Source organism: Carcharhinus amblyrhynchos, chromosome 4, assembly GCF_965287045.1.
Source record: "Carcharhinus amblyrhynchos chromosome 4, sCarAmb.v2.hapA, whole genome shotgun sequence".
Lineage (NCBI taxonomy): Eukaryota > Metazoa > Chordata > Chondrichthyes > Carcharhiniformes > Carcharhinidae > Carcharhinus > Carcharhinus amblyrhynchos.
In genome coordinates this window covers 15409751-15428783 of record NC_137327.1, presented here as the reverse complement: position 1 = coordinate 15428783, position 19033 = coordinate 15409751, and the positions used below count along the sequence as shown (strand labels likewise).

Here is a 19033-nt window from a genome sequence, read left to right as displayed (position 1 = left end):
GCATAGCAAACACAAGTCTGTTACTGAATGTCATGAAGACCCCCGAGAGAGAGACTTACTTTGGTTACGTTAGGATCTGGTAGTACATCAATTGTGAAAATGCCACTCAGGATTAATAAGAGTGGAACATATGAACAGCGGAAAGCTCATAGATTATCGTGTTTGGCAATGTTTGTGATGATTATTACAGATTACTTATTTCCTGCAAGACTCCAAGAACCAAACTTGTTTTCTTTTGAGCAGGGGTTGAGCAACATGCTGAAAAATACATAGGATATTTTGAGATTAAATAAAATGTGGCTCAGTAGTTGGATCTAAAGACTGTCACTCAAGCTCCAAAATTGTTTTGTTCTCATGAGAAAAGAACAAAGAACTATATAGCCCAGGAACAGGCCCTTTGGCCCACCAAGCCAGTGCCACTACACAGTTTCTATCCCTCTGTTCATCTCCCGTTCAAGTGTCCATCAAGATGCACCTTGAATGTTGCTAAGTGCCTGTTTCCACCACCTCCAATGGCAGCACGTTCCAGGTGCCATCCTCTGTGTGAAAACCTTCTCCTGCACGTTTCCCTTAAACTTACCACCTCTCACCTTGAACCTGCGCCCTCTTGCAGTCAATCCTTCCACCCTGAAGAAAAGCTCCTGATCATCCACTCTATCTACGCCTCTCATAATTTTGTAGACCTCTACCAAAAGAAAACCAGCAGTGGACCTAATCTGGGGCATTAGCATCATGCACGCACACTAGGCTCAAATTTTACCAGGGTGGGAAGGGGTTTGCACACATGAATATGTTCTGGTTGTATAGGCCTTACTAATGGCAGGGCCTCATTTGAATAAAACATCTCGGATTCCCTCTACTTTCCTTCTCTCTACTCTATGAGTGGCATGATTTGTTTGTATCGCACACAAGAAACAATATTTTTCACTGTATCCCAATATATGTTACAATTAGAAATCAAATCAAATCAAGGACTCTCTACCTGGCTGGCAGGTATCATGGAAGCAATAGTCAGGTTGCAGGAATCTGATTTCAGGAATCTGGTCACAGGAATCTGCAACTGGGAACTCTTGGGAATGGTTGTAATATTTGGCCTGCAGTCTTTGCTTTCTCTATCCCTCCTTTATTGAAATGCAGTGCAACATTTGCCAACATTCCCTCCCCCCAAGGCGGGGGGTGCAGTTTAGATCGGAGTTGAGGAGGAACTTCTTCACTCAAAGGGTGGTGAATCTCTGGAATTCTCTGCCCATTGAAGTGGTGGAGGCTACCTCACTGAATATATTTAAGTCACGGGTAGATAGGTTTCTGATAGACAAGGGAATTAAGGGTTATGGGGAGAAAACGGGAAAGTGGAACTGATCCACTTCAGATCAGCCATGATCTTATTGAATGGCGGGGCAGGCTCGAAGGGCGAGATGGCCTACTCCTGCTCCTATTTCTTATGTTCTTATGTAACTTCCAATCCCCAACTTAAGGGAATGCCAGTGGGAGAATGAATGAGTTAGTAAAGGAAGAATAACAGGAAAAGGATAGCATGAGCTCTAAACCTTCCACTGACCTATTCCCTCTCCGTTATCAGTTCCCAGGAAGTTAAGCTCAAATTGACTCATTGCAGATTTTTTCCAAGGTGCAGTTTTATGGATTATGACTCTCAGGACGATTGCCAAATAAAATATGAGATTGTGAACAGTTGAGAGGAGACTTGCAGTTCAAACTTGCTTCTCTCATTTCAGTTTATCAATTTCTAATCAACCATGCACTATCCAATTTCTATCCAATAACTTGCCAGGGAACAATATTTAGATTTGATGCTGTGCGACAGAGGAAACATGAATGCATTTGTTCAAAAGCCAAACACTTGGAGTAGTTCAAGGATCGATTATACCAGGAAGTCATTCATGCATAATTCAGAATTGGAGCCATTGGTATCCTAATAGTGTCTTCCAGAACCTCTGGGCAGCCCACAGCAAATTATAACCAAATATTTTTGGAGATGTAATAATTGCTGTCTCATGGACACACTTTCAAACAGTTTATGAGCGTGGCAGTGGTTAGCACTGCAGCCTCATAGCGCCAGGAACCCGGGTTGAATTCCGAGCTTGGGTCACTGTCTGTGTGGAGTTTGCACATTCTCCCCTGTGTCTGTGTGGGTTTCCTCTGCATGCTCTGGTTTCCTCCCACAATCCAAAGATATGTGGGATAGGTGCATTGGCCATGCTAAATTGCCCCTTAGTGTTGGTAAGTTAGAGCAATTAGCGAGTTAAATATGTGGACTTTCGAGGATAGGGCCCAGATGGAATTGTTGTCAGTGCAGACTTGATGGGCTGAATGGCCTCATTCTATACTGTAGGTGTTCCATCAGTACCTCATGTCTGATATAATCTGATAGGTTTTGAATATATAAATACAATATTACAATTTTTTAAAAGATACTGTTTTTTGTTTGTGTGTGTGATGTAGCGAAATCTAACTGGACCGGACTGAACTGTAAGTTTTGATTGTTATTGTGATGGATAAATATAAAAAAACACATGATGCAAGAACCAATTAAACAGTGCAGGGACCAAAAAAACAAACACAGTTAAAGTACATGAATAATAAATTGCTGCAGTTAATCAAAATACTGGACTTAAGCTTCCACACTGGACGCTTTACTGGATTATTGAGGTCCTGAATGACTTCCTGGTGTAATTCATAGGACATGTAATATCATTCATAGAATCACACAGTGTAAATGGAGGCCATTTGGCCCATCAAGCCCACAATCCCAACCAGACCCTTTCCAATAACCCCATGTATTTACCCTGGCTAGTCGCCTTGATACTAAGGGCAATTTAGCATGGCCAATCCACCTAACCGTCACATCTTTGAAGATTGTGAGGAAACCACTGCACCTGGAGGAAACCCATGCAGACACGGGGAGAACATGCAAACTCCGCACAGGCAGTGACTGAAGCCGGGATCGAACCTAGGTCCCTAGTGCTATGAGGCAGCAGTGCTAACCACTATACCACCAATCTTGAAAACATCCTCCCTTGGGTCTAGAGTCATGGCTGAAGAATGCTGTGAACCTAAAGATAAGGTTTAAGCTTGAAATTAGTTGGGACTTCCAAAACTGACGATAAAAGGTCTCCAAGGCAGCCTCCTCTATGTTGCCTGCAATAAAATAGCAGTCAGTTCAACGAACGGACCCTCAGCTAAATCCTTGGTAAATGACAAATTCGACCTTTGGCTATGTGTGTTAATCCACATTCCCTCAGGTATCTCAATACTACCTGATAGTTAAATCTGTCAGGAAAGTCAGGGGCACATTCAGTATACTAAATAGAAATAGATAAACCACAGCCCCTACAAGAGGTTACTCAAAATTTCAGACTCAATGAAATGATGGGTGGCATGGTAGCACACTGGTTAACATTGATGCCTCACAGCGCCAGTGATCTGAGTTTGATTCCTGGCTTGAGTCACTGTCTGTGTGGAGTTCGTACGTTCTCCCCACGTCGGTGCGGGTTTCCTCCAGGTGCTCCGGTTTCCTCCCACAGTCCAAAGATATGTGGGTTAGATGACTTGCCATGCTAAATTGCCTCTTATGGTCAGAGGGACCAGCTAAGGCAAATGAATGGGGTTATGGGGATAGGGCCTGGGTGAGACTGTGGTCAGTGCAGACTTCATGGTTCGAATGATCTCCTTCTGCACTGTAGGATTCTATGAATGACGGGTCATTACTGAGGGAGGCTAGTTGAACACTGCACCTACCATCATGATGATCCGTCAGTTTTTGGAAGAACTAACACTGATTATCAAATGATTTGCAGGTTAATTCGAAGAATTGTCAGCTTATCATTAATTGCGATTTACAACTTCTTTTTGTGTTCTACATAGGGGGTTGCTGATTCTGCCTTGGGGGGTGGGGGGTGCAGGCATCTCCAATACTCTGCTTGAGTGGTGCTAGTGCATCAACTCAGCTAACAACATGATGGAAAGCCATCAGCATCATTCAGACATCAGTGCGGGGAGGTCATTGCACAAACCCAGTTCACTCTGTCTCTAACTGGACAGAGCTGTGTTCGTCACAGAAAGAGGTGAATATGTAACATTCAAATAGCAGTTGTATTTCACCTATTTTTGACCGTTCTGTGATGGCCTTGTGGTATTATCACTAGACCACTCATCTAGAAACTCAGCTCAAGTTCTGGGGACGTGGATTCAAATCCTGCCATGGCAGATGATTTAATTTGAATTTTTAAAAAATCTGGAATTAAGAATCTACTGATAACTATGAAAACCATTGTCAATTGTTGGAAACGTTCTTCTGGTTCACTAATGTCCTTTAGAGGAGGAAATTTGCTATCCTTACCTAGTCTGGCCTACATTTAACTCCAGGGCCACAGCAATGTGGTTCACACTTAAATGCCCTACAAGATGGGCAATAAATGCTGATCCAGTATTTATTGCCCATCCCAGAAAGAAAAATGAACAAAAATAAAGCTTGTGGTCCATCACCTCCAGCTGCTTTTTCCTGGACTGGAGGGTTGGTCTTATCGAAACTTCCTGGCAGCCGTTCTCTCTTTCAGTGTTGCTCTCAGGCCTTTGTTGCAGACAGGCTTCTCCTTAATTCTGACAGAGAGAAGGTATTTTTGGAAACATTTAGCTTTCTGTGATCTCATAAAGCAGTCACAATGAAAATCAATGGGAAGATATTTATTTCAGCTGCATTAGCGTTCCCATGCGGGTGGAACACTGCTGTTGTCTGGGATAGCACTGTTCACAATCACAGGTACTCTGAACATTGGGTTACTTTGTACCTTCCTGGATCAAGAGCATTTGAATATCATTACATGGTGCATTTGGGGTATTATATCGAGTGAATTGTTTCCAAGATTCATTAACCTCTTCACCCATTTTAACGAAGGAAAAGTTTTCTTATATCGTAGAATCCCTACAGTACAGAAGCAGGACTTTTACAACAATCTCAGCCAGGCTCTATCCCCATATATTAAACCTCCTAATACCCCTGACATTAAAGGGCGATTTAGCACAGCCAATGCATCTAACCAACACAACTTTGGATTGTGGGAGGAAATCGGAGCACCTGGAAGAAACCCATGCTAACACGGAGAGACTCCACACAGACAGTGACCCAAGCTGGGAATCAAACCCGGGTCCCTGGTATTATGAGGCAGCAGTGCTGCCCACTGTGCCATCCTGGTGTCTTTGGAATCTAGCGATGAGAATCATGGCAAATTTACAGCACAGAAAGCGGCCACTTGTGTCTGCTTCAGTTAAGAAATGAACCAGCTAGCGTAATCCTACCTTCCAGCACTTGGTCCATAGCCCTGCAGGCTGCAGCATTTGAGGTGCATATCCAGGCAACTTTTAAACAAGGTGAAGGTTTTTGACTCAGGCAGTGGGTTCCAGGCCCCCACATTCTGCTGGGTGAAAAATATTTCCTTCCCCTCCTCTCTAACCATTCTATCAATGATTAGTCACTAAGCTGTCTTGCTAAAGTATTTAGTGAAAGTCTGAGAAGAATTAACTATTGGTTGCATGGCCTTAGAACTCAAAAATCCACTTTCTCTTGTAATCCTCCGCTGTTTGATGGATCAGTTGCACCAAACAGACATTTATGTTGCTGATGGAATGCTGTGCAATTTGACAAATGTGCTATCAATCGAGGAATTAATTAAGGAAAATTCTGACATGCATTAAAGAATTAAGTTAAAATAGAAATCTACCTGGGAAAAAAGAGCAAAGGTGTTACTTAAATGTTTAAAGAAATGATATTAAACTGTTCCATAACCTTAGATCTAACTCCAGTAAAACTGTCAAATCCTCGTTTTCTCTTCTCTGAGAAAATTCAAATAAACAGGGGCAGCACAGTGGTTAGCACTGCTGCCTCGCAGGGTCCCAGGTTCAATTCCGGCCTTGGGTCACCGCCTGTGTGGAGTTTGTATATTCCCCCACGTCTGTGTGGATTTTCTCTGGGTGCCCTGGTTTCCTCCTACAATCTAAGGATGTGTTGATCGGCTGTGCTAAATTACCCCTTAGTGTCAGGGGGGATTAGAGGAGTAAATATTTTTTCCGCTCGCACCCCAAAACCAGAAAATCCCACCCGAGGTTTATTCAAATGCCCTTAATGTTGGCGAATCCACTACTGTTGTAGGCAGGGCATTCCACGCTCTTACTACTCTCTGAGTAAAGAACCTACCTCTGACATCTGTCCTATATCTATTACCCCTCAATTTAAAGCTATGTCCCCTCGTGTTAGCCATCTCCATCCGAGGAAAAAGGCTCTCACCGTCCACCCTATCTAATCCTCTGATCATCTTATATACCTCGATTAACTCACCTCTTAACCTTCTTCTCTCTAACGAAAACAACCTCAAGACCCTCAGCCTTTCCTCATAAGACCTTCCCACCATACCAGGCAACATCCTGGTAAATCTCCTCTGCATCCTTTCCAATGCTCCCACATCCTTCAAATAACGCGGCGACCAGAACTGTATGCAATACTCCAAGTGCGGCCGCACCAGAGATTTAGCATGGCCAATCGATGTAACTCACACATCTTTGGACTGTGGGAGGACACCAGAGCAGCTGAGGGAACCAGGTAGACACAGGGAGAATGTGCAGACTCCACACAGACGGTAACCCGAGGCCGGGACTAAGCCTGGCGCTGTGAGGCAGCAGTGCTAACCACTACACCACCATGCCGCCCCGACATGTTGAAGATATGTTGTCTTCATCATCCTAATGTGAGAAGAAGAACATTGGAATAATGAGCTATCCAGCCCCTCAGTTCGGTCACACAGAGCAGAGTTTTGAAGTGATCATTCAGTCTGCTGCATTGCATAGTGCCGGTGTGCTACTGTAGGAACATACAAATTAGGGGTAGGAGTAGGCCACTCAACCCCTCGAGCCTGCTCCATCATTCAATAAGATCATAATTAGCCCCCAATGTCCTTTTATCCCCTTGTTAATTAAGAATCTATCTCACTCTGCCTTAAAAACATTCAAAGACTCTGCTTCCACTGCCTTTTGTGGAAGAGAGTTCCTGACACTCACGTCTCTCAGAGAACAAAATTCTCCTCGTCTTTCTCTTAAAAGGACGACCCCTTATTTTAAGAAGTTCTAGATTCTCCCACAAGGGGAAACATCCCCTCCACCTCCACTCGGTCCATATCCCTCAGGATCTTAAAGGTTTAGCGTGCACCTTAATTATATTTTTTTCAGAATGACTCTAAAACACAACCAGTCGTAAGTCTGAGGTTCACCAGCCATGTCCCCAAGCACACTGCGTTCAAAAACTAACGTGACTTTTCCTGCAAGAAATTATATTCTGGCGGCACTGTGACACAGTGGTTAGCACTGCTGCCTCACAGTGCCAGGGACTCAGGTTCAATTATACCCTCGGGTAACTGCCAGGGTGGAGTTTGTACGTTCGCCCTGTATCAGTGTGGGTTTCCTCCCACACTTCAAACATGTGCAGATTAGGTGGTTTGGCCATGCTATATTACTCCTAAAGTATCTAGGCTAGATGGATTAGCCATGGTAAATGTGTGGGGCAATAGAATACAGTAGTGGGCCTGGATAAGATACTCTGCCAGAGAATCGGTGCAGACTCGATGGGCAGAATGGCCTCGTCTGCAAAGCGGGATTCTATGAGTTTAATCCTTTTTGTATACTGCACTCTGAGTTGGGGCAGCAAGGTAGCACAGTGGTTAGTATTGCTGCCTCACAGTGCCAGGGACCCAAGTTCGATTCCCGGGTTGAGTCACTGACTGTGTGGAGTTTACACATTCTCGCTGTTTCTGCATGGGTTTTCTCTGGGTGCTCCAGTTGCCTCCCAAAGTCCAAAGGTGTGCTGGTTTGGTGCAATGGCCATGCTTAATTCTCCCTCAGTGAACCGGAGCAGGTGCCAGAGTGTGGCGATGGGGTCTTTTCAGGGTAACTCCGTTGCAGTGTGAATGTAAACCTATTTGTGACTAACAAATAAATAAATGCTATATCAAAACATGTGCTACGTTTTGGAGAAAGGTGAAAGGTACAACAATGAAAAAATCATTTCAACGAGTGAAATGATCAATATTATCTTTCCTGTCCACAGGTTTAACAGGCAGTGCGTGGTTGACAAAGATAAAAGAAACCAGTGCAGGTACTGCAGACTCAAGAAATGCTTCAGAGCTGGGATGAGAAAAGAAGGTAGGGATATACATCTATTCTGCTGCATTCTCCGGTTAGATCAATGTAAAGTTCACACTTTGGCATGTAGGATCAGACCTGATACAGAATAATTCTTACTACCACTGTCACCCATAAAGGCTTAATGGTATAATAATTCCTTACCTTCTAGTGTTGTGTTAAGAGAAGATTCCATTAATCCTGCACACTGACACTGAAATCTCACATCTGTTCAAATCTTACAACACATTACAAATACCACTGTTAATCTTAATTTGTTGAAAAGACACAATAAAATATTACTGGGAATTCCAAACACGACCATTACAGCTTAACCATCACTTGGCTGCTCATGTATCTTGTCAAAGCTTGGCGTTACAACCACAGTGAAACATGCGTCAGTTAATCTATTAACCTGCCTGAGCAAATCAATGTTGCAGAGAACCAAGTGTTGAATGAATGGATGAAGAAGACTTGTAACTTATACATCTAGGATTTTGCTAAACACAGGAAAATTGGATAAAGTCAAATTTACCTTCTCTCGCTCTCTTTCAAAAACATTCTCACGCTCCTGTAGGAATTTCAATTCTGCTCCCGCACCTTGTGGTACACTGTGGAAAACTTTTGGCTAGTAAATCCCTGAACAGTTTCCAGAGGTTTAATACTTGAAGGGTGAAGTTCGCATTAAGCATGGCTGACCTCTCTTTGGGAGGGAGTTCGCCACCATCATCTTTTCTGTCTCTCACTCATTTTCTTCTTACCTTTATCTTCTATCTTTAATAACTATGTGCCGGCCGAATTTCCTTGCGGGATCTTCAAACAGGCATTTATGCCAAAAAATCCTCTGACCTTGCCCGTGGCTGGGTTTGTCCGGTGCCATTCTCCGGCGGTGAATGAGCATCAAATTCGCCGTTCTCACTGCGGCGGGAATGGATATTGGAGAATCTGGCCCTTAGGCTCTTCATTGGTATCTGCAAGGGGCTTAACGCTTGTTGTAGGCAGTCACCCCAGATGCCTGAAAAATGCTGTACTCAGTTTCACACTGGATGATTTACAACAATCTTGAAGGGGAAAGGGCAGGACATTTGTCCAAGAGATACAGCTTCATTGCACCTATTTATCTCCCATAAACCAGATCCAAATTCGACCCCCAAACTGTTTTGTACATTTTCTTTCTACTTGCCCAACATGTGTAAGAACATAAGAAGTAGGAGTAGGAGTAGGCCATCTGGCTCCTTGAACCTCTGACATTCAGTAAAATCATGGCTGGTCTTTTCGTGGACTCAGCTCCACTTATCCACCCACTCACCATAACTCTTAATTCCTTTACTGTTCAAAAATCTATCTATCCTTGCCTTAAAAACATCCAATGAGATGTCTCAACTGCTTCACTGGGCAGGGAATTCCACAGATTCACAACCCCTTGCTGGATTCTTCTTCGACTCAGTCCTAAATCTTCTCCCACTTATTTTGAGGCTATACCTCCTAGCTCTGGTTTCACCCACCAGTGGAAACAACCTCCCTGCTTCTACCTTATCTATTCCCTTCATAATCTTATATGTTTCTATAAGATCCCCCCTCATCCTTCTGAATTCCAATGAGTATAGCCCCAGTCTACTCAGTCTCTCCTCTTGTGCTAACCTTCTAAACTAAAGTAAAATTGAAGGCAGTCATTGTATACAACCTGGAACCTGAAGCAATAAACAATTCTAGAAAAGCTATGGAGAATATTTTTGATGTCCAGGCTAAGTTGCTACTATGCTGGAGAATGCAAATTCTACAAATCTGCAGTTAACTTCAGCGATTCATTTGTTATTTTAGAACCGTGTCATTGTAGTTTGTCCCCATCAAAAATGGAGAAAGAAATTCCGTCTGTTAGATGCTTTTAAAGAACAGATTTATGCTTTTATTACAACTAGTCCATGCAGGAAGTCTTCTCCCTCTGTAAAATACTACTGTCACTCTGTGTATGAGCCTTGTGAAATTCTTTTAATCTAAAACAGTAAAGAAATGGGAAGAAGTAAACCAAATCTGCAGAATACTTAAGGCGATTCACATTTCTTCTTTCCAGTAATTGAAGCGCGTAAGAAATATACAGAACAAAATGTAGCAGCAGATTGCCATCTGCTGGTGAATACATGCAGTACAGAATTGCCCAGAATACTGAAGTGGCAAATTGTCCTCTCAAGAGGCGTTCAGTCCACCAGGAGTGTCTTGTGAACTTGTGCTCTGTACAATTTTCCATACATTATCTTAAGAAAACAGCGCTGGCATTTGATGGAACTAGGTTGAGGCCGTGTGGGAGTGGAGAGATTCAATGTTGGCAATGGGGTGTTGCCTCCGGGCATTAGCCCCAGATCGCTTCTCTTGGGAAGGCCCACCGGCCCACAATTAAATACCCATCAGGCTCTTAACTGGCCTGCGTTAGATCTTCCCAGACTCTGGGACCCTGGGGACAGTAACAGTAATTCATCCCCCCCGCCCTATTTTTAGCCACTTGCAAGATTTAGCAGCTATTATGGGATTTGAACCCGGAGCTAACAGGGTTGTTACATCGCGGAGGTGCCTTTTGGTATTAAGATATTAAACTGAAGCTTAGGGACAAGGGGCTGGGACTGAGGTTTGGGTCCACTCGGGCTTTGAGAAGAGGTGGGTGGGAGGGGTGAGTGAACATAAGAGATAGGAGCAGGAGTAGGCCATCTAGCCCTTCGAGCCTGCCCCGCCATTGAACAAGATCATGGCTAATCTGAAGTGGATCAGTTCCACTTTCCCGCCTGCTCCCCATAAACCTTAATTCCCCTGTCTATTAAAAACCTATCTACCTGTGACTTAAACATGTTCAGCGTGATAGCCTCTACCATTCAACGGGCAGAGAATTCCAGAGATTCATCACCCTCTGAGAGAAGAAGTTCCTCCTCAACTCTGTTCTAAACTGCACCCCCCCCAACTTATTTTAAGGCTGTGTCCTCTGCCCCTCCCCTCCCATTCCCCCACCATACCCCCTCTCCCACTGTCCCTCCCAATCTGTGGAGCTCAGATGTTACCTCACACCGCAAACTTCCTGGTCCTACAACCCGATTGGGGGAAATTGGGTGTCATTAGCGGCTACATTCAAATCAATTACATGGGTGTAAAATAATTTGGGAGTTCTTGAGGTTGTGAAAGGTGCTATAAGAATGCAAGTTATTACTTGTCACTAACTTGCCAAAGGCAAAATGTTTCAGGGAGGGATGTACAGTCTAATTTTTGAACATTGACGCTCGCGATTTAACATGTAACTTTTTCTTTTGCAAAGCTGTACAGAACGAAAGAGACAGAATCAGCATTCGCAGAAACAGCTATGAAGATATTGGATCTCTCTCGATTGCTACATTGGTCCAAGCGGAAGCAATGGCTAGGCAGGTAACTTTACCCAAACAACTGAACAGAGTGATGCACAAAGCTATGAAATATTTTGCAAATTATTTCTCAATGAAAAATGGAATTCAATAATTAATTTCACACCAGGAGAATGGGATTAGTGCGCCTTTAGTAGTAGTTACGGTTCATGCAGAATTGATGGACCACGGGTCCTATTTTGCACGGTATGACTATGATGTGTCTGACCAAATTAATTAGGTTATGTGCTTTCATAAACTGTGTAAATGGACAGTAAGTAGTCTCACAACACCAGGTTAAAGTCCTACAGGCTTATTTGGTAGTACGAGCGTTGCCCCTTCTTCAGATGAGTACTTTGAAATCTCATGTCCCAAATAAACCTGTTGGACTTTAACCTGGTGTTCTGAGACTACTTACGGTGCCTACCCCAGTCCAACGCTGGCAACTCTGCATCATGTATAAATGGAGCCCAAGGAGTTTGTAAATATCACCTTATCTGAGTGCATGGTTGTGGATTTAAGTCCTCACAGTTTTTTTTATTCATTCATGGGACATGAGCATCGCTGGCTGACCAGCATTTATTGTCCATCCCTAATTGCCCTTGAGAAGGTGGTGGTGAGCTGCCTTCTTGAACCGCTGTAGTCCACAGGGGTTGACCCACAATGCTGTTGGGGATGGGGGGTGGGGTGATTTCCAGGATTTTAACCCAGCCACTGCGAAGGAATGGTGATATATTTCCACGTCAGGACTGTGAGTGGCTTGTTGGAGGAGAACTTGCAGGTAGTGGTGTTCCCATGCAACTGCTGGCCTTGCCCTTCTAGATGGAAGTACTCATGGGTTTGGAAGGTGCTGTGTAGAATCTCTACATTCCAGAAGAGGCAACTCATCCCATCGAGCCTGCACTGACTGTTTGGCAGGGTATCTTACCCAGGCCTTCTCCCCATCCTGTCCCCATAACTCCACACATTTACCATGGTTAATCCATCTAATCTACACATTTTGGGACATTAAGGGGCAATTTAAGCATTGGCTAATCCACCTAACCTGCGCATGTTTGGAGTGCGGGACTTTGGACTGACCACGCAGATAGTCACCCAAGGCCGGAACTGAACCTGGGTCCCTGGAGCTGTGAGGCAGCAGTGCTAACCACTGCGCCACCTTCTGATCCTAGACTAGAAAAATCAACTCTTTGACTGTAAAACACTTTGACGCATCCTGAGATCATGAAAGGTGCTGTACAAATGTGAGTCTTTCTTTCCCATCTGAATCTTAAAATGTTGTCACGCCTTCATCTAACTGTAACATTTATGATGTATCTAGCTGTTGGGTTGCATTTGTATTTACAAGTGATTACAGTAGTGTAAAGCTAGCAACAGCCATGGAGTTACTGAGTCACCTGTCTTGGTGGATTGCTGAAAATGATGGGAAGTTTTTTATAGAGTGGAATTATGATGGAAGATACAATAGTTAAACAGGCAAAATGCACGGAGTAAATCATGTTTTGAGAAGAGTTCCACTGATGCAGACCTAATAGAATCATAGAATCCTACAGTGCAGGAAAAGCCCATTCAGCCCATTGAGAATGTAATGACTCTCGGACAGAGCATCTTACCCACACTCTATACTCATAACCCCATTCACTCACCATGCTAACCCTCCTAACCTACACATTTTGGGACACTATGGGGAAATTTAGCCGTTTTAAAATGGGTGGCTCAGTGGCACAGTGGTTAGCACTGCTGCATCGCAGCGCCAGAGACCTGGGTTTGATTCCGGCCTTGGGTGTCTGTCTGTGTGGTGTTTGCATGTTCTCCCTGTGCCTGCACAGGTTTTCTTTGGGTGCTCCGGTTTCCTCCCACAGTCCAAAGATGTGTCGGTTTGGTGGATTGGCCATCCTAAATTGCCACTTAGTGTACCGAAGTGTGTAGGTTAGGGGGATTAAATGTATGGGGTTGTGGGGGTAGGTTGGGAGTGGGCCTGGGTATGATGCTCTGTTGGAGAGTTGATGTAGACACAATGGGCTGAATGGCCTCATTTCTGCACTATAGGGTTTCCATGAGAATTGCGGCTCTAGGTTCTCGTCATGTTGAATTTCAAATTGGCCTTTCCACTTCTCCCTGCCTGTTTTAACTTTCTAAAGCTTATTGTCTCCAGACAGTTTTTGTTCTAATCTGTTTCATAAGCATTGGAAAGTCATTCCTATATTAAAAGTGTGCAACTTGACAACTATCTGTAACAATCGTTCATTACTCAGGGTTATTCATATCTTCTCTGTTTGGAGTGGATCACTGTGACGCCATCTGCTGGAGATGCTCAGTAACAGTTCTTACACTCATTGAATTGAATAAAGGGCACCGAATACATTTCTTCTCAGATCTTCACAAACACTAATCATGCTGGAGTGCATTATTGCACTAATTATTAATGGGGTGGCATGGTGGCGCAGTGGTTAGCACTGCTGCCTCACAGCTCCAGGGACCCACGTTTGATTCCCAGTTTGGGTCACTATCTGTGCGGAGTCTGCACATTCTCTCCGTGTCTGTGTGAGTTTCCTCCAGGTGGTCCGGTCTCCTCATATACTCCAAAAGCCGTTCTGGTTAGGTGCAGTGGCCATGTAAATTCTCCCTCAGCGTATCTGAACAGGCACCGGAGTGTGGCGACGAGGGTATTTTCACAGTAACTTCACTGCAGTGTTAATGTAAGCCTTACTTGTGACTAATAAATAACAAATTATTATAATAATAAATAATGGTTTGTGTCATTACTGAAATAGATTTGGCCTTTGTGATATCCATGAATATTATTCCATGTAAACAGTTTCATTTGAATGTAATTTAGTTTTGTTGATATCTTTAATTAAAAAAGCTCACCTTGCTACTTACAATTCTCCAGTGAGCTGACCTAATTAACTCTCCCTGATGATGTGACACTGACCTTTCCATTCTTGGTACCTCACTGCAGAAGTCAACTCTCATTATCACAGACTCTTAAGTGCCTCTTGTAATGATTGAAGAATTTTCTCCTTTGGTAGATGTCTGCTTTAAATCCTGTTCATCATGCCGACATTGCGTTGAAGAAGGTGGCCACTATCAACGACGTCAGTGAGTCCATGAAACAGCAGCTCCTTGTCCTGGTAGAATGGGCAAAAGCTATCCCAGCATTCTGTGAACTACTACTGGATGACCAGGTCAGTGAAAGCCGCACAAAATAGAAATGTACTCTTGTTTAAAAGAATATATTTTTATGTTACCCCGGGTGGTGTTGCACAATCCTGTCCCTGTCTTTGGTTAGTGTACCAAGGTGTGTAGGTCAGGAGGGTTAAATGTGTGGCGTTAGGGAAGTAGGGCTGGGGTGGGTCTGGGTAAGATGCTCTGTTGGAGAGTTACCACAGACACGATGGGCTGAACGGCCTCATTCTGCACAACAGAATTCCATGAGGATTGCAGCACTAGGTCCTCAGTCATGTTTCACTTCAATAAGTGTAGTAACAAGTTTCCACTTCTCTCTGCTTGCTTTAACTCTCTAAAGCTTATTGTCTCCAGGGAATCAAACCCAGGTCCCTGGCGCTGTGAGGCAGCAGTGCTAACCGGTGTGTCACCATGTCACCTATTTAAAACAATGGCTAAATTTCCCCATAGTGTCCCAAAATGTGTAGGTTAGGGGGATTAGCAGGGTGAGTGCATAGGGTTATGGGCATAGGGCCTGGGTAAGATACTCTGTCAGAGAGTCAGTGCAGCCACAATGGGCTGAATGGCCTCTTTCTGTTGTATTTGTACACTATAAAATAACAAAATTGAATTGAATTCGTTTAATTTGGCGTCATGTTCAGTACAACATCGTAGGCTGAAGGGCCTGTTCCTGTGCTGTACTGTTCTATGTTCTATCATATCTGAAAAGCACAGTCCATTCATTTAAAATCTGGCCCTAAATTTTTGGAATGATGGGAACCAAGTCCCCCACAAGCCCACCAACTCGAAAGCCCTGCTGCCATTTAACACTCCAAAGAGTGTTGATTGGCATAAAGCAGTACTACTGCCCTATAGCCATTAGGAGATGTCCCACTTTGGAGAACTGCCAGTCAGCAGCTCTCCAGTCACTCCAGTAACAGCGCTGCACTGGCTGGAAGAGGAACTGCGCAGAGCTGCCAGAGACAAAGTCCCAGGAGCCAGAGACCCAGGAAAATGTCAGGGGTCACAGAGCAGGGAGGGTAGGGAAGGTATTGGGGGGAAATCAGGATCTCAGAGGATAGGCCAATGGGAGAAAGGTCCAGAGGTCACCCAGCCTTAAGTAGAGGATGTTTCCAGTCAGAAGGACTTCCTGATGTTGGCGCCTACACCTCCCTTCTCCTTTCTCATCCAAGGTCAACCTTCCTTCTTTTTTGGGTTTATTCCCTCTGAACTGTCAGCCACCTGCCGGACTAAAGTTCAAGGCTGGGTGGGAAATGGCTATTAATTGGTCAGGATGACATGTTGGCACAATGGTTAGCCTCACAGTGCCAGGGACCTGGGTTCAATTCCCAGCCTTGGGTCACTGTCAGTGTGGAGTTTGCACATTCTCCCTGTGTCTGTGTGGGTTTTCTCCAGGTGCTCCGGTTTCATTCCACAGCCTGAAAGACGTGCTGGTTGGGGTGCATTGGCCGTGCTAAATTCTCCCTCAGTGTACCCGAACTGGCACCGAAGTGTGGCGACAAGGGGATTTTCACTGTAACTTTGTTGCAGTGTTAATGTAAGCCCACTTGTGACACTAATAAATAAACTTTAAAAAAAGCTTCAATTGGAGCAAGGGTGGACATCCTGAGTGAAGCCTTGTCCCACCCCAGCCTCAAATCACAGAGGGAGAGGCAGCCGGTAGGAAGTGGGAAGCCAGAGGGAATCCCATCCTGCAATCTCATGCTCGCACCTCCACCCCCCCCCACCCCTCCCCCGCCACCCAACCCACCATCATTCCTCCTACCTGCCTCAGAATAACCCCCCAGAGGGGGAGGCAATTCTTCCCCTGAAGTAGAGTTAACCAAGAGCCTACAAGAACTGTTTTGAACAATGCATTGATAATATTTAAACTACCTGTGTATTGATTCTAAGCACAATAAAATGTTAGGTTTGATAAAGCTGATTGCTTTTAAACATTTTGGTGGCAGGGTGTGAGGTTTGCGATATGCGCTCCCACAGATGGTATGAGGAGGCACAGCAAGCTGTTCCGATTGGAGCAGGATGTTACAATCGAACATGCAGAAATTAAGATAGGAAGCAAATTAATGTGGGACAATCCACTTCGGATCCCGAAGAAACAAATTAAAGTATGTTTATAATCGCGGGCAAGGGACTAATAACCATGCTGGATCAAACGGGTTTGGGCATCTGGGTACATTAATCCTTAAAACACAAGTACAACATGCAATCCAGAAGGATGATAAAACGCTGGCATTTTAATCAAGGGGGAAAGTGATGCTTCCTCTTTGATCCAAATCCATTCAGTTTTGGGCATTGCACCTTCAAGAGGGTATAATTGATCATGGAGGGGATATAGGGCAGGACTTTCAGGCTGCACTTAGACCATAAGAACATAAGAATTAGGCCACTCAGCCCATTGAGTCTGCTCTGCAATTCAATCATGGCTGATATTTTTTTCATCCCCAAACTTGCATCAAAACCAGAAAATCCCGCCCGGGGTCAACGGACCTTTCCATGGTCTGCCCTTCGCTCGCTACGATTCCTGTAGTGGGCAGAACGGGAAAATCCACCCCATAGTGTAGCATCACCAAACTTGTTATCGGAGCTTCGAAGAGTAAATAGTGAGGATAGGCTGCCTGAACCTAGCTTGCATTGAGTTTAAATGTTTAAGGGGTTTGGTGTGTTTAAACTGATTTAATGGAGCTGATACAAGGAATAATTTCTTCTGGTGGTGAAATCCAGAATGAGGGGCATAATCTTAAAATATTGCTAGATTAACTGAAGTTGAAATCAGGGAGAAATGTTTCATTAACAAAGGCAACAGAAATGAGGAATTCTCTCCCCCAAGAGACTATCAATTGAATGTTTCTAAACTGCGATTAACAGTTTTATGAGCTGCGGATGTCAAAGGATTTGGAATAATGGTGAGTAAGTCTGAGATACAAATCAGTCACAATATTTCAGAATAGCTTCAAAGTGCTGAAATAGTCCTGTGATCTTCTCATTGTCGGTCTAGGTTGCATTGCTTAGAGCTCATGCAGGGGAGCACTTGCTGCTGGGTCTGGCCAGACGTTCGATTCCCTACAAGGACATCCTCTTGCTCGGTAAGAATTGCCCTCTTGGATGTCGTGAGTGGCTTTTCAGTTTTCAAAATGCTTTGAATTTCTGTTAACGAGGGCGGTCAAGATGTTTTCTTTTTAAGTTCCGGCTCCTCATCGTGGCCTGCGGACTTCGCTTGAGGAACATTTAATCGCTGTTGTCGCTGTATATAACTTTACTGATTCAAATGGTTAGACTTCATCCAATTATGCAAAAACTGGAGTTATATCCCAGTGTGTGCAGTGAATCGCCCATTGGGTTTACAAGACTCATTTAGAAAATATCAGACTAACAGAATAGCTACTTTTCAGCAAGTTGCAATGGATTTCAGCTGGCATATGTTGCAACATAATTACACATAATTGGGGTTATCTGTTTAATTGGATGTCAGAGATCTCCTATCCTAGAAATTACTGCTTTCGTGTATTTCTTTACTCCCAAGATTTTAGTTCTGCCGTTAATTGCAGTGACATTTCCAAGCATTGTGATGAGCTGTCAACCATTCATAAGTGAGTTAATAAAGCAATTGCACTGCTTGGCCATTTGTAAAGCATCAATGTCTTTGGAATGTGAGGGGACCCAAGAATAAATGCACACCATACTCTATTAGAGAAAAGCACACATCCATCTTAAACATACAAATGTAGTTTGTATCCCCTCACACTCCAAAGACTTTGGCCCGACATGGCAGCACAATGGTTGGCACTGCTGCCTCACAGCGCCAGGGACCCAGGTTCAATTCCGGCCTCGGGTCACTGTCGGTGTGGAGTTTGCACGTTCTCCCCGTGTCTGCGTGGGTTTCCTCCGGGTGCTCCGATTTCCTCCCACAGTCCTGAAGATGTGCGGGTTAGGTAGATTGGCTATGCTAAATTGACCCTAATGTCAGGGGTTTTAGCAGGGTAAATGTGTGGGATTACCGGAATAGGGCCTGGGTGGGTTTGTTTTCGGTACAGACTCAATGGGCCGAATGACCTCCTTCTGTACAGTAGGTATTCTGTGATTCTATCAGTGGTTGATAAATAAAACAGCCCATGTAGTTCTATTCACTGAACTTCAATGGTTTGTGAAGTTTTCACCATTTTCCTTTTATAACACTAATTTCAAAATTCAATGTTAAAGATAGTTCAACTGCAACTTTGTAAATTTTAGCTATTCGCTCATTACAGGTGTAGATTGTGTGATCCCTCATTGTTTTTATGTATGCA

At 44.0% G+C, this 19033-nt stretch overlaps 1 protein-coding gene across 1 annotated transcript in view; it reads left to right on the top strand.

The window, feature by feature from the left end:
- Positions 1-19033, top strand: part of LOC145342515 (hepatocyte nuclear factor 4-beta-like) — a 44128-nt gene that overhangs the window by 21101 nt on the left and 3994 nt on the right. Inside the window, exons 3-6 of the mRNA XM_080188075.1 lie at positions 8108-8202; positions 11477-11610; positions 14591-14746; positions 17746-17833. Of these exons, the coding sequence (XP_080044201.1) occupies positions 8108-8202; positions 11477-11610; positions 14591-14746; positions 17746-17833 (473 nt within the window). The remainder of the gene's footprint in view (positions 1-8107; positions 8203-11476; positions 11611-14590; positions 14747-17745; positions 17834-19033) is intronic.